Here is a 13881-nt window from a genome sequence, read left to right as displayed (position 1 = left end):
TGCCTATTTTAAATTCTTTTTCAAATAAATATTTTACTATGCATCATCCCACCCATTTCAGCTAGTTATTTGTTACAGGTATGCTGCCATGGAGGCACCAGGAAAACAGAAACTTTTTTATACTTTTCAATTTCTTTTCCTGGTGCCTATCCATGGCAGCATACAATCCCACCCTCGGTATGCTATATTACGTAGAATGCTGGTAGTGCACCAATCCTTTTCTTTTATAATATTCACTGGTCCTGAGGGAGGTTGTAATAGGTATGCTGCCATGGATAGGCACCAGGAAAAGAAAATTACGGTAAGTATGAAACAGTTTTCTGTTTTCATGCAACCGATTTCCTAGCTGCAGCTTAACTAGGCTGATTGGCATGGCAAAACAAAAAAAGGTGTGATTTGTCTATAAGCTACTTTCCTGGTGCCTTCATGGTAGCATATGCATGGATTGTGCATATGCTGCCATGGATAGGCACCAGGAAAGGAAAATTACAGAGCGGTAAGTATTCAATTTTCCATTTTAGAGCAGTGGTTCTTAGCCTCAGTCCTCAAGTACCCCCAACAGGATATGTTTTGGGAATTTATCTTAGCTAAAGTGGCTGTCTAAAATACCAAGCCATTGACTGTTTAAAAAAACCTGGGCAAGATGAAGGAAAAACCTGCAAACATAGCCTGTTGGGGGTACTTGAGGACAGGGTTGAGAACCACTGATTTAGAGCACTGAGCTAAAATCTAGCTCAAGACAATCCTATTCTAATTGTGGGCATTTGAGGGAAACCACGTGAGTGTTAGAACCCCTGCTGGTCTTTTTTAGGTTGGGCTTTGTGTCCCATTTCGGAAAATTGGCTTCACTTCCTGTCACATAGCCAAACAGGAAGTGAGGGTAAAACCCTACCAATGTCTTTCCTTGGGGACACACAGGTCAATCTAACTAGTGTCCCCATTAGGCAAATTTCACTCTAGCACTTTGTTGTGCACACCCTAAATTATTAGGTATTAGGAAGCACAGGTGATTTTATCATCCAATCATGTAGAAGCAAAGATGCTGTTTTTTTATTTTCCTTGCATGTCCCCCCTCGGATCTCCAGCAACTGCACTTCCAAGTGCACTTGTAGTGTAAAGTGGATTTGCCTTTAGTAAATAAACCCCAAAGTCCAAGATACCTAATAATTTGGGGTGTACAGAGCAAAATGCTAGAGTGCAATTTACCTAATGGGGAAACTATTTAGATTGACCTGTATGTCCCCAAGGAAAGACATTGGTAGGGTTTAACCATCACTTCCTGTTTGGTTATGTGACAGGAAGTGAATAAATTTGAAGAAGAAACTGGCAAAATTTGGGAGTTGTCTTCACCCTAGCAGGGGTGCAGACATCCCCAAAAACTGACAAGACTTCTAATCCCTCTGAACTCTATCCCCAAGCAAAAATAAGAAAGGATTTCATTTAGCTTAACTTTACAAAGACACATTCCTAAGTTCAACTGTGATGCATGTCAATGGCCCATTTAGACCTTGTTTAATAGAAAACACCAGTTGCCTATAAACATTTGTTAGTCCAGTCCTGGAAATCTGCATCTGCTTTACTATTAATGTCCATAAAAATTGGGTTCCTGCAGCTAGATACGTCAAATGCATCTAGATGTGCGACTGCTGTGTATGTGAGATGCACAACTGCTGTGTGTGCGGAGGTATGTACCCATGGCGCAAATCTGGTTTCTGGAAGCGGTGGCCAGCACACAGGAATGACGTTACACCCCTCCAGGAAGTTGCTTGTACTGCTGGTAATTTCCTCCCACCACCATGCCCCGCTCACTGTTCTCTGAGGAAGAGATGATCCTTATTTGCAAATTAAGATCATTTTTTATTTATATTTACATGGGGTGGTCATGTGTGTATGTCTAAATGATTTGGCCTCAAAACACACACCTACTTCCTGTGTACAGATTAACTTCTGGGCCAATGTATATTGCTTCCTGCTTCAGTGTGTGTGTATATTTGTATATGTATATATATATATATATATATGTGTATATGTGTGTGTGTGTGTGTATATATATATATATATATATATATATATATATATATATACTGTATATAATATATATATACTGTATATAATATATATAGATAGATATAGATATAGATGTAGGTTCTTGTGTCCACCAGCAGAGAGAAGTTGAGAAGATGCCACATTCCCAATTCTGGAGGCATAATAATGGTCTAGCACAGGGGTCTTCAAACGACGGCCCTCCAGTGATTGCAGTGTATGGTCACCGTTTAAAAATCAAGATCAGAAAAAATGTATTTATTGGGTTTAGAAACACTTCTCTGTTCTTTGTAATGTATTGAAAGATTTGGGTAAAAAAATTAAAAAATAGGATTTTTAAATACAGCTTACCTGTAAAATCCTTTTCTTGAGAGTACATCACGGGACAGAGAGTATTCATTACATAGTGGGTTAGATAGGCACCATCGGTGATTGGACACTGGTTAACCCCAATTAAGGAGAATTCCTCCCCTATATATCCCCTCCCATACAGGGAGGACCTCAGTTTTGTAGCAAAGCAATAGGTAACCACGTAAAACCCATAGAAGGGTGGGAGCTCTGTGTCCCGTGATGTACTCTCAAGAAAAGGATTTTACAGGTAAGCTGTATTTAAAAATCCTATTTTCTTGATCATACATCATGGGACACAGAGTATTCATTACATAGTGGGATGTCCCAAAGCAATGCTCATTTGAGGGGAGGGAGACACAGATCAGAAAATATAGACTGCAAACGGACCAGAGGAACTAAACTGCAGCCCGCAGTACACTGCGCCTGAAGGTGGTATCCTCTTGCCCTTGCTGATAGAATCTGGTGAATGTATGAACTGAAAACCAAGTCGCAGCCTTACAGATCTGAGCCATGGAGGCCTGGTGATGCACTGCCCAAGAAGCACTAACAGCCCTAGTTGAGTGCGCTTTCACATGAAAAGGAGGAGTCTTCCTCTTTATATCATAAGCCTGAAAAATAACCTGTCTAATCCATCTTGAAAGAGTGGATTTCTACGCTGCTTGGCCTTTCTTATGGCCATCTGGCAGAATAAACAAACAATCAGTTTTACGTACCTGAGCGGTTGCCTGCAGATAGACACTGACTGCTCTAACCACATCAAGAGTGTTCAAAGATTCTTCCTCCGCGGACTGCGGATCTGGAAAAGAGGATGGTAGGATTACATCTTGATTCAAATGGAATCCTGAAACCACCTTAGGTAAGAAGGAACGATTAGGACGCATAACAATCCTGTCCTTGTGAATAATTAAATATGGCTCTTTACAAGAAAAAGCTGCCAATTCTGATACTCGCCTAGCAGAGGATATGGATATCAAGAAGACTAATTTTTTAGTCAAAAGCGCTAAAGGAGCCAGGTGCAGTGGCTCAAAGGGTTGCCCCTGTAAAGCCAACAACACCAAATTCAAATCCCATGGGCATACTGGAGGTTTGACTGGTGGATTCAACCGCAGTGCCCCCTGAATAAAGGCCCGGACAGGGGAATGTGATGCAATTGGCTTCTGAAAAAATACAGGCAAAGCCGAAATTTGGACTTTGATAGTGCTCAAAGCCAATCTAATTTCTAGGCCTGACTGAAGAAAGGTCAAGATTCTGCTAATCATATACCTTCTAGGATGCCATCCCCTGGGTTCACACCAGGAAACATATGCCTTGCAGATTTTGTAGTAAATAAGCCTGGAGGCCGGCTTTCTGGCATTGACCAGAGTGGAAAGGACTGACTCCGAGATCCCACGGTCTTTTAAAATGTGGGTTTCAGCAGCCAAGCCGTCAAATTTAGACTTCGTATGGCAGGGTGGCAAATCGGACCCTGTGTGAGCAGATCTGGCCGGAATGGGAGGACCCAAGGCCTGCCCACTGCCATCTTTACGATCTCTGCATACCAAGGTCGTCTGGGCCAAGCCGGGGCTACTAAAAAGACTGACTTTGCTTCCCTTTTGACCCTTCCCAGGAACCGCAGAAGAAGTGGGTTCGGAGGGAAGGCATACATTAGATTGTACTGATCCCATGGGATTGTCAGAGCATCTGACCCCTGAGCAAGTACATCCCTTGTTTTGGACACAAATTTGTCCAGCTTCCTGTTGAATCTGGACGCGAATAGATCCACATCTGGTGTTCCCCACCTTTGACATATGGTCTGGAATATGTCGGGGTGTAGGGACCATTCTTCTGGGCATAATTGCCGGCGGCTTAAGAAATCCGCTTGCCAATTTTCCACTCCTGGGATGAATACCGCAGACAGGCAGGGAACATGGCTTTCTGCCCATGCAAGAATGCGATTCACCTCCCTTTGGGCATCCAGACTTCTGGTGCCTCCTTGGTGATTGATGTAAGCCACAGCCGTGGCATTGTCGTATTGTATCCGAATAGGATGACCCTGTAGCCTGTAAGACCAATCCATGAGGGCCAAGTAAATTGCCCAAATTTCTAGAATATTGATGGGCAAGCATCTCTCGGTTGCAGGCCATCTTCCCTGCGTGCATGTTTCTTCCAGAACTGCTCCCCAGCCTGTCAGACTGGCATCTGTGGTTACGATCTTCCATTGTAGTGGAAGAAAGGCTTTGCCTTTCAAAAGATTTTTGGTTTGTATTCACCAATTGAGGCTTTTGTGTATCCTTGGGGATAGGCACATCGGAAGATCGAAGGCATGAGTCTTTTTGTTCCAAGCTGCGAGAATGCTTCTCTGCAGGGGCCTTGAGTGAAACTGGGCAAATGGAACAGCCTCGAAAGTGGCAACCATCTTTCCTAACAGTCTCATACATAGCCGAATGGATGGACTCTTTTTGCTTAATACTAAGCGGACTAGAGCTCTTACGGCCTTGACCTTTGGCTCTGGTAGAAACACCCTGCCTTGAGTGGTGTCTGTGATCATGCCTAGATACTCCAACCTTGTTGAAGGTTGCAAAGAAGACTTTTCTAGGTTGATTATCCAGCCTAGTCTTTCCAAATGTCTTACTGTCTTGAAGACAGCACGGTTCAGGTGTGCCACGGATTGCTCTATGAGTAGAAAATTGTCAAGATAAGCTACCGCATTTTTGCCCTGAGCTCTTAGATTTGCTAAGAAGGGGTCTAGAATTTTTGTAAAAATTCGAGGAGCTGTAGCGAGACCGAAAGGAAGGGTCACAAACTGGAAATGGCGCTGGTCTACCGCGAACTTTAGATATCTTTGGTGAGCGGGAAAAATCGGCACATGAAGATATGCATCCTTGATATCTATTGATGCCATAAATTCTCCCCCCTGCAGGGTGGAGACCACCGAACGAATTGACTGCATTCGGAAGGATCGATTGTGTAGAAACTGATTCAGATCCTTTAGATCTAGGATGGGTCTGACATCTCCATTTGGCTTTGGAACGGTGAAGAGATTCGAGTAGAACCCTGAACCCTGATCTTTTGGGTTCATTTCTACTATCACTCCCTGATAGTAAGTGATCTAAGGCCAGTAGTAGCGGTTCTCGCTTTACTGGATCTTTGGGAACTCTTGACCTTAGGAAACAAGCTGGTGGAAGCTCTAGGAACTCTATTTTGTAACCTAGAGATACTGAAGAGACCACCCACTTGTCTTGAACCTCTTCCCGCCAGGCTCCTAAAAACTGTAGGAGCCTTCCCCCCACCCGGCCGAGTGGGGGAGCCCCTTCACAGGGAAGTTTTGGGGCTCTGCTTGGCAGGCTTTCGTCCCCAAGCCTTTTTCTGCCCTTGGGTGTGACCCTGGGCCTTTCCTCTGAAAGTAGATTGGGAAGGCCATCACCACTGCCTAGAGCCTGAAGTTCCAGTGGACAGGGAAAGAGACCGTTTGAATGGTGGACGTTTACTCCTCTTAACTGGTAGGAGTGTAGATTTACCACCTGTAATTTTTTGGATAAAATTATCTAGGTCATCCCCAAATAGGCATTCCCCTTTGAATGGGAAGCCAGCTAAATATCTTTTGCATGAAAGCTCTGCTGCCCAACTTTTAAGCCAAAGGGACCTGAGCATGTGTACCAACAGGAGAGACAAACGAGATGCTTGCTGGGCAGAATCCAGAATGGCATCAATCATAAAACACAGCACCTGTGGAAGGTCTGCATAATTCTCCATTTCCTAACTGGGAAGGAGGCCAAGCATCTGCTTAACCTGTTCCTTGAGGAATTGACACAAACCCACAGTTGCGACTGTAGGTTGTACTACAGCGCCAGCCATGGAGAAGGAAGCTTTTTATCAGTTGTATCTTTAAACACCTGAGCATTATCCAAGGGACAGGTCAGGTTTTTCATTCACACAAGAGACGGCCGCATCCACGGATGGGACCTCCCACTTCTTGGTGAAGCTTTCCTCCAGAGGATAAAGCATAGAAAACCTTTTAGGAGGAGTAAACAGTTTATCGGGATGTCCCCAGTCCTCATACAACAATTTATCCATTAAAGGATGAATTGGAAAGGAAAAGGCAGTCTGTGGGATCCTTCTGACCCCCAGGGAAGAAACAGAGGATGTAGCGGCCTCAGCAGAGGGCATTTTAAATGTGGAACGCACTAGTTCAGTATAATACTGGACCTGCTTCTTGAGTGCCTGAGAGGAAGAAGCTCTCTGCTCTTCCTATGAATCCTCAGACTGCGCTTGATCCCTATCTCTGGATAGGGATCTTTCCTCATTGTCAGAAGAATCATCTGAAAGAGAAAGTGCAGCAGAGGGAGGGGATCTACCCCTTTTTCTTTCTATCTTTTAAGGAAGCTGAAATAAAATTCATAATTCTTCCCTTTAAAACCCTCCAATGTAGCCCTAAGGCAATCCTCTGTGACATACGCTGGAGCTGTAACATTAGGAGAGGCTGCAAAACCTGACAGGGGCACTGACTCATCCTGTGAGGCTGGCTCCAGTCTTGCAGAGGGGGATGGTAATCTGCAGGCATCTTTAGGACCCCTAGACACAGGTGGTGACTTTCTTGTGCCTTTGTTACCTCGCCCCGAGACCCTCTTACCAGGAGACATAGTCCCAAGCTACAAAGCAGAGGTACTATTACATATGCAATCACTGTTGTGATAAAAGTCTCACAATATACATATATGCTTAATACTGCACAACCTGATGCCGAGTAGGTGTCTTAGGACTAGCCTGGATCCGACCACTTTAGGATGCTCACTGCCCACACTCTGTGTCCATCTGTTTACAGAGCTCTGAATGCTCTGGGCTTTTAAATTAGCCACCTGGCGTCTGCACACTTGCAGTGGAGGAAGTGAGCGATTGGACACCAGCTTCACTGAGTGTGTATCTGAAAAGCATGTAAGTTTGCTCCTTACTCCCTCTAGTGGTGGAAATCAGGTAAGACATGTGCTACTCATTGAAGAAAATCCATTTGTAATATAAATATATATATATATATATATATATATATATATATATATATATATATATATATATAGGATTAACTTCTCTTACCTGTCCCTGCCACAGGAACTGCTGAGAACAGACAGTTTCCAGCCTTCACTCATCACGGCGGGTATCGTTGTGCCAACCTTCATTGTTTTTTGGGTTCCTACTCAGAGAAACCTCTTACCTGGACCTGTAAAAGACTCTGCCAGAAACTTTCATGCCACTGTTTTAATAGTACATCAAGCCTGGTTTTCTCAGAGCCCAGTCCTCCAAAGAGAGACTTACAGGCAAAACCTTGCTTCTTCAGATGATGAGGCCCGGGTACCATACCATCTTAGGAGTCAAAATATCGGCCCGAGATATGGATCCAGTCAGCATAGCCCTTTAAGCCCCTGCAGGGACCAAACTGGAGCTTTCTTCACAGAACATGTTTTACGTGACCAACCACCTTAAACACTGGTGAAAAAACTGAGGTCCTCCCCGTATGGGAGGGGTTATATAGAGGAGGAATTCTCCTTAATTGGGGTTAACCAGTCTCCAATCACCAATGGTGCCTATCTAACCCACTATGTAATGAATACTCTGTGTCCCGTGATGTATGATCAAGAAAACGCATTTCAAAGATATATTAGGATTGATAGGCATGAGATTAGCATCAAAAGGGTTAATTAACTGAGAACACCTACTAATTGCCAAGACACATCCAATGAGATGAAATTAACCAATTGTACTGGGCGTGCGCTATTATCAATGAGAAAACCACTGTTACCCTAGCGACAGTTGCAGTTTACATATGTGGGTATTATCGTTTGCGCTTCAATGTGCGCCAGTTCGCACGGTCAATTAATGACTTTTCCGGCGCACCAATTCATGTATGAACTAGTGCAGTGCCTTCTTCTTAGTAAATCACCCCCACTGTCTTTCCACTCCTACATAACCTTAACAGCATTTGACACAAAGATTAATCATGATTACGATGAAGTCAGACTTCAAAAGCTGACCATACATCATACAATCTGATTGTGCTGAACAGAAATGTTTAATCTTTTCTAGGTTTACCAAAACTATGTACAATGAGGATCTATTCAAATGATAAATGAATTCTGTATTTAATCAAGCAGGCCATTGCACTACATTGTTGTTGGTAGATCATGTGTATAGTCAGCTTAAAAAGGACCTGTACTGCGGAAACTGTGGCCAAAAAGGCAAGCATGGGTATAAAAAATGATGCATCTGTATTGCCTGCAGCCTCCCTGCATCTGTTCTTTTCCCTGGTACTATCTGATTTTGCACTGTCTCTGTGTGGAGGCAGTTACCTTGGTAGAGGCAGGACCATGCTTCAGATCCGCAGAATGAATGTTACAGAAGCAGGGAGATCCTTGCTGTGCAGTTGCTCTGGTGCAGCTGTTGCTCCAGTCTGAAGGAGAACAGTGAGCAGCACAGTAGTGATGAGAGTAACAACAGTCACATGCAGCAATACCGCAAACAAAAAAAAACAAAAAAAGACAGACAATTTTGAAAAAAAAAACAATGTTTTTTACTTTCTGCTATAAAACATATCCAATAAAAAAATTGAAAAAAATTAATTTCTTCATAAATTTAGGCCAATATGTATTTTGCTACATATTTTTTGGTTAAAAATCCCAATAAGCATATATTGATTGGTTTGCTCAAAAGTTATAGTATCTGTAAACTATGGTATATATACTGGAATTTTTGTTTTTCTATTTTTTTTTACTAGTAATAGCGGAGATCAGCGACTTATAGCAGGACTGCGATATTGCAGTGGATAGTCAGACTCTGACACTTTTGACACTTTGTGGGAACCAGTGACACAAATACAGTGATCAGTGCTAAAAATATGCACTGTCATTGTACTATTGACACTGGCTGGGAAAGGGTTAAACATCTAGGGCGATCAAAGGGCTGACTGTGTACCTAGCCAGTGTTTTACTGTACTATGTGTGTTGCTTTTACTTAGAGAAATTATGGATTTTGGTCCCTGCTTTGCAGTGACACAAAATTCATCCTGTCCCCCCTGTCAGAACGGAGATCTGTCTTGTTTTTCATAGGGAGATCTCTGTTCTGTGCCTCTGCCTGACAATTGGCAGGTGCCTGTGCAGGAGGGCTGCCATGTAGCAATAAATGTGCTATGGGGCGGTTCTTAAGTGGTTAATCTGTCCAACCTCATTGCAACAGGAAATAAGCTTTACTTTAGCCATATCATTTTTATTTTTCTAAATCTATCCTACAACTCTAACTGAATTTTGCCATCATGGATATTATCCAGCTAAGACAGCTATTTGAGAATTTACTGTAGAAAGAAAACATGCTAAGGCCTTATTCACATGGGCAACTGGGAACTATTAAAAACAGGAGGTGCCAGAAAAACACTTTGGCTGCGGTACCACATAGAGTTTCACTTGATCTTGGCCACACCCCTAGGGCGAGCCTTATGGCTAGTCCTGAGCAATTTTTATTCTGGCTGAAGGACCTGCCTTATGTTCTGCACTTGGCGCGATTTATTTATTTTTACACTATTTATCATGGGCACTAGCACTGCATGTGGGGTTTGTTTTTTTTATGCACAAAGACTAAAGACGCAGGTTACCAGGGCCTGCCCTGGTGTCGGTTGGGGGAGTATCTGTGGTATTTGGGTCTTTTTCCTCTCCCTAAACAGGAGCCTCTCTTCAGGAGAACCTCACACCAAGTACTTGGAGGACTGGCTTCAGCAGCTGCTGAAGAAACAGGGTCCACCTGGCTTTTGCCTAGGTAGACCAGAGAGTACCTTGTCCCTGTCAGACAAGGGTTCAGGGTTTGAGGCCCCTTATCTTTGCAGGTTGGACCATTGCTGTACCTGTGACTTACTCTGGGCACCCTGACTGGGTATCTCGACCAAGAAGGTGCTTCCCAAGCTCTGCAACACAAGACCAGTGAATCTGGCTATAGTTACCCACAGAACTAGGCAACACTACACTAATTTTGGGGCAAACGGTACAAACTGTACACAGGAGTATATTTAACATAACTAAGGATTAGCCAACATAGACTATAAACATTAAGTTAATAAAACAATTAGCCACCTGGGTGACTCAGGGATCTCATTCCAGGTCAGACTTGCCGGCATCAAGCTCACACAGTACAATAAACATTATTACAAGTATAAACACATCCCCACAGTAGTTTGTTAGCAGACAATAGGTGTATTCCCTTTCCAGGTGCTGTCCTTTCCTTAGCAAATATTCCAGATCAGGTTTAAGCTCTGAGACCCCTACCAGACTGAGCATAGCCTTTTTGTATTCTTGCAGGTCCACAAGGGTAGGTTCCCTTTTATCGCCAAACACAAAAACACTTGCAAGGCTCTCCCACAGCAATCCAGGGCCCCCAAAGTCATATCCCTTCAGAGAGCATTCTGTTGTCTTCCCTAAATTATCCTGCTCTGCGTGCCATTTTAGAGCCTGAAATCGATTGTCCAGTTCCTGCTGGACCAGCCTGTTCAACTCAGTCACCCATTGCTCCTGGGGCCGCTCTCCCAGGAATTCCATCCACAACTCCCTGATCACTGGTCTGTTGCTCTGGGGTTGAAAAGCTTATGCCTTGGTGTGTACCAGTGACCTGGAGGGCTCCAATCCAGAGCCCTACCCGAATCTGCTGCCTGAGCTCCATGTATTCATCTGCAGACACAGTCCAGGAGTATGCTGAAAGAACGATCTACAGCAGCCCCAGGAACGCTGATGCCAGGTCCATATCTCCGCTGTGGTGACCGAAGTCTGCTATCCTGATCTTGGATCCCAGTGGAGGTATGAATGTCCCAGACTGGGTATATCCGCCAAGAAGCTGCTTCCCAAGCTCTGGAACACGAGACCAGTGAATCTGGCTATAGTTACCCCAAGAACTAGGCAATACCAGTTTTGGCGCAAACCAGAATGAGAACTGTTTATTGAACAAACTCACACAGAATATATACCCCACAGGAGGACATCCCCCCTCCTGATCATATTACCCTAACAAGACAAACTGTACATAGGAATATAGATAACATAACGAAAGAACAGCCTACATAGACTATAAACATTGGGTTAATTAAACTATTAGCCACCTGGGTGACTCGGGGATCTCATTACAGGTCAGACTTGCTAGCATCGAGCTCACAAAGTACAATACACATTATTACAAGTATAAACACATCCCCCCAGTAGTTTGCTAGCAGACAATAGGTGTGTTAATTAGCACAATTAACAATGTGTGTAAACCTTATTTGAAGGATTATTTGGTGACACTTTTTCATCTTTGAATAGCAGATCAGTGCAGTGTGAATATGGCACATAGAAAACAGTGAATTGCATTGTTGTTTTTTTTTTAGGCGGCAGCAAATGACTCACCTGATGCCCCCCCGTGCATGGTCCGTCAGGTCACGGATGGCACCCACCCCGCTCCGGTCGGCACCCCTCCCCCCCCCGGGTCATTCAGTCAGTATTTGGGGCCCGCACTTACTCCACCTCACGGGCAGCGCGGCGGGCGGCGGGCGGCGGGCGGCTTTGGCTTCTCTCCGGGCTGTTCTCTCCGGCTGCTTCCCCTGCGTCTCCGCCCTCCTCCTCCTGGCAGGCAATCCGATTGGATCTCCTTTCGGCTAATCGGATGACATGTCTTCCTGATTGGCTGGGAGGAGAATCAGTGTTACAATAGCAAATATTCGTTATTGTCAGGCAACTTGGTGGGCATCAGGCGCAGGGCTCTGCTCCCCAAGCCCACCCTTTTTTGAAGTCTATTAGAGCCTCTGCCTCTAATCACGTGCTTAAAAAAAAAAAACCCTAATTGGAATTAATGCGTTTGGCACCCTGCATGTTGATCAGGGGGCCGGACGCACAGATTGGGGGGGGGGCGGCGCCCCTGTGCCCCTAATGGACGGGCCGCCACTGACCTGCGGTTATCTAGTGTAGGCCATAGCAGATAGTGTGAACATAAAAGATGCCTGAATAAATTTCTCCAATTTTCAAGACCAGTTTTAACCAAAACATTTATGAGCAAAAGTAAAATGTGCTTTTGTCAGTAGCAAAATATCTTTTTTTATTTAGTGAATGTCTGAGAACTATTAGCATTTTTGTTCAGAAGCTCAATAATAGATTTACATACACTTGGACATAAGATTTATCATGCAAGTTTGAATTTACTTTTGTTTCAGGTCTTACAGGGATCTCCAGAGCTTATAGAGATTTTTACTGATGACTGCCATGGACTTATGCAATTGTATGGGAAATCGTCACTCACTGATGACAAGACAGGTTTGCTATTAAAAAAAACAAAAAAAAACAAAAAAAAAAAAACACCAAGCATGCAGTCAATAACTACAATTAGACACTAACTAGATCTTTAAAAACACAAGCTGCATTTTTTTTTTAATAGTATGAAATGTTTGATCAGATTTGATAAATGTTCGCAGTAAGCCTTATTTGCAAACGTGTATTAATCAAAGCTGAATACAGATCAAAGAACAGCTGCTTTAGAACGCTACAAAAAATGGAAATCATAAACGATGACATAAAGCACTGATTTTTTTTTCAGAGACTGTACAAAGCTCCACTGGGGAGATGTTATCAATTCACACACAAACACTCCTACTTTGATCTGCTGTACCATCCTTCAGAATCTATTTGTGGATCTGCTACAGACCCAAATAAACTAACGAAATGCATCTTTCATTAGTGATTCAGATATCTTTACCACCACTTGTTCTGCATGTACGTTCCCTCCAAAAAAACTAAATTTCTTCAGTCAAGCCTAAAATATCACATTTATAAAACTGTGCACATGGACTGTTTTAAAACGGAACCATTTAAATTCCCTAAATAGCTGTCTTTGTAAATCTTGTACCTTTTATTTAGTTGCATCTATGGTATGATTAAAAAAGTCAAGCTATTCAATGCTAAACTTCAGGCAAACAGGTACATACACCAATGAAATGCATATAAAGGGAGTTATTTTACCTACCAAGATTTGTTTCTGTCCATCCAGTTCTGATATATGCACAGCTCTGCCCCATAGCACAGCTCTTTCTTGCAGACGCTGTCATCTATGGGAGGCCTGGAACTCCTATGTATTCTAAGATATCAGCCTCTCATATGTTGTAAGTACACTGGTGGCAATTACACAACTAAATAATGTAGCCACAAAGGCAGCAGTGGTTTCCTACTACAAAATTTTCTTAGATCCTATTCACAAACATTTTTTTTTTTTTTTACAAACAAAAGTTGTTGTTTATTTACGAAGAGTACACATTTACAGAGTAATGAATACATTGACATACGAGGGGATACATAGCAGTGTTTAAAATATATAATATATCTATCACAAACTACGTGGTCATTATCAATAACACATATGTAAGTATTTATTGGTGCTTACTAAACACATGTATGCCATTTGCTTTGAGAGGTAATTTTTTTTCCATCACATCAGTGCATATAGTAGGTGGATATTCTACTAGAA

The 13881-nt window shown here is 43.1% G+C and overlaps 1 protein-coding gene across 3 annotated transcripts in view; it reads left to right on the top strand.

Moving 5' to 3' along the window:
- Nucleotides 1-13881, top strand: part of NEK10 (NIMA related kinase 10) — a 515946-nt gene that overhangs the window by 463874 nt on the left and 38191 nt on the right. Inside the window, exon 33 of one of the 3 annotated variants that reach the window (XM_073630267.1) lies at nt 12578-12677. The exons of the other annotated variants lie outside the window; for them this stretch is intronic. Within the exon in view, the coding sequence (XP_073486368.1) occupies nt 12578-12677 (100 nt within the window). The remainder of the gene's footprint in view (nt 1-12577; nt 12678-13881) is intronic. 3 annotated transcript variants of the gene reach the window in all.

The sequence above is a fragment of the Aquarana catesbeiana genome, linkage group LG05 (genome assembly GCF_042186555.1).
Source record: "Aquarana catesbeiana isolate 2022-GZ linkage group LG05, ASM4218655v1, whole genome shotgun sequence".
NCBI lineage: Eukaryota > Metazoa > Chordata > Amphibia > Anura > Ranidae > Aquarana > Aquarana catesbeiana.
The sequence above is the reverse complement of the archived record's forward strand: the minus strand, read 5'-3'. Positions and strand labels throughout refer to the sequence as shown.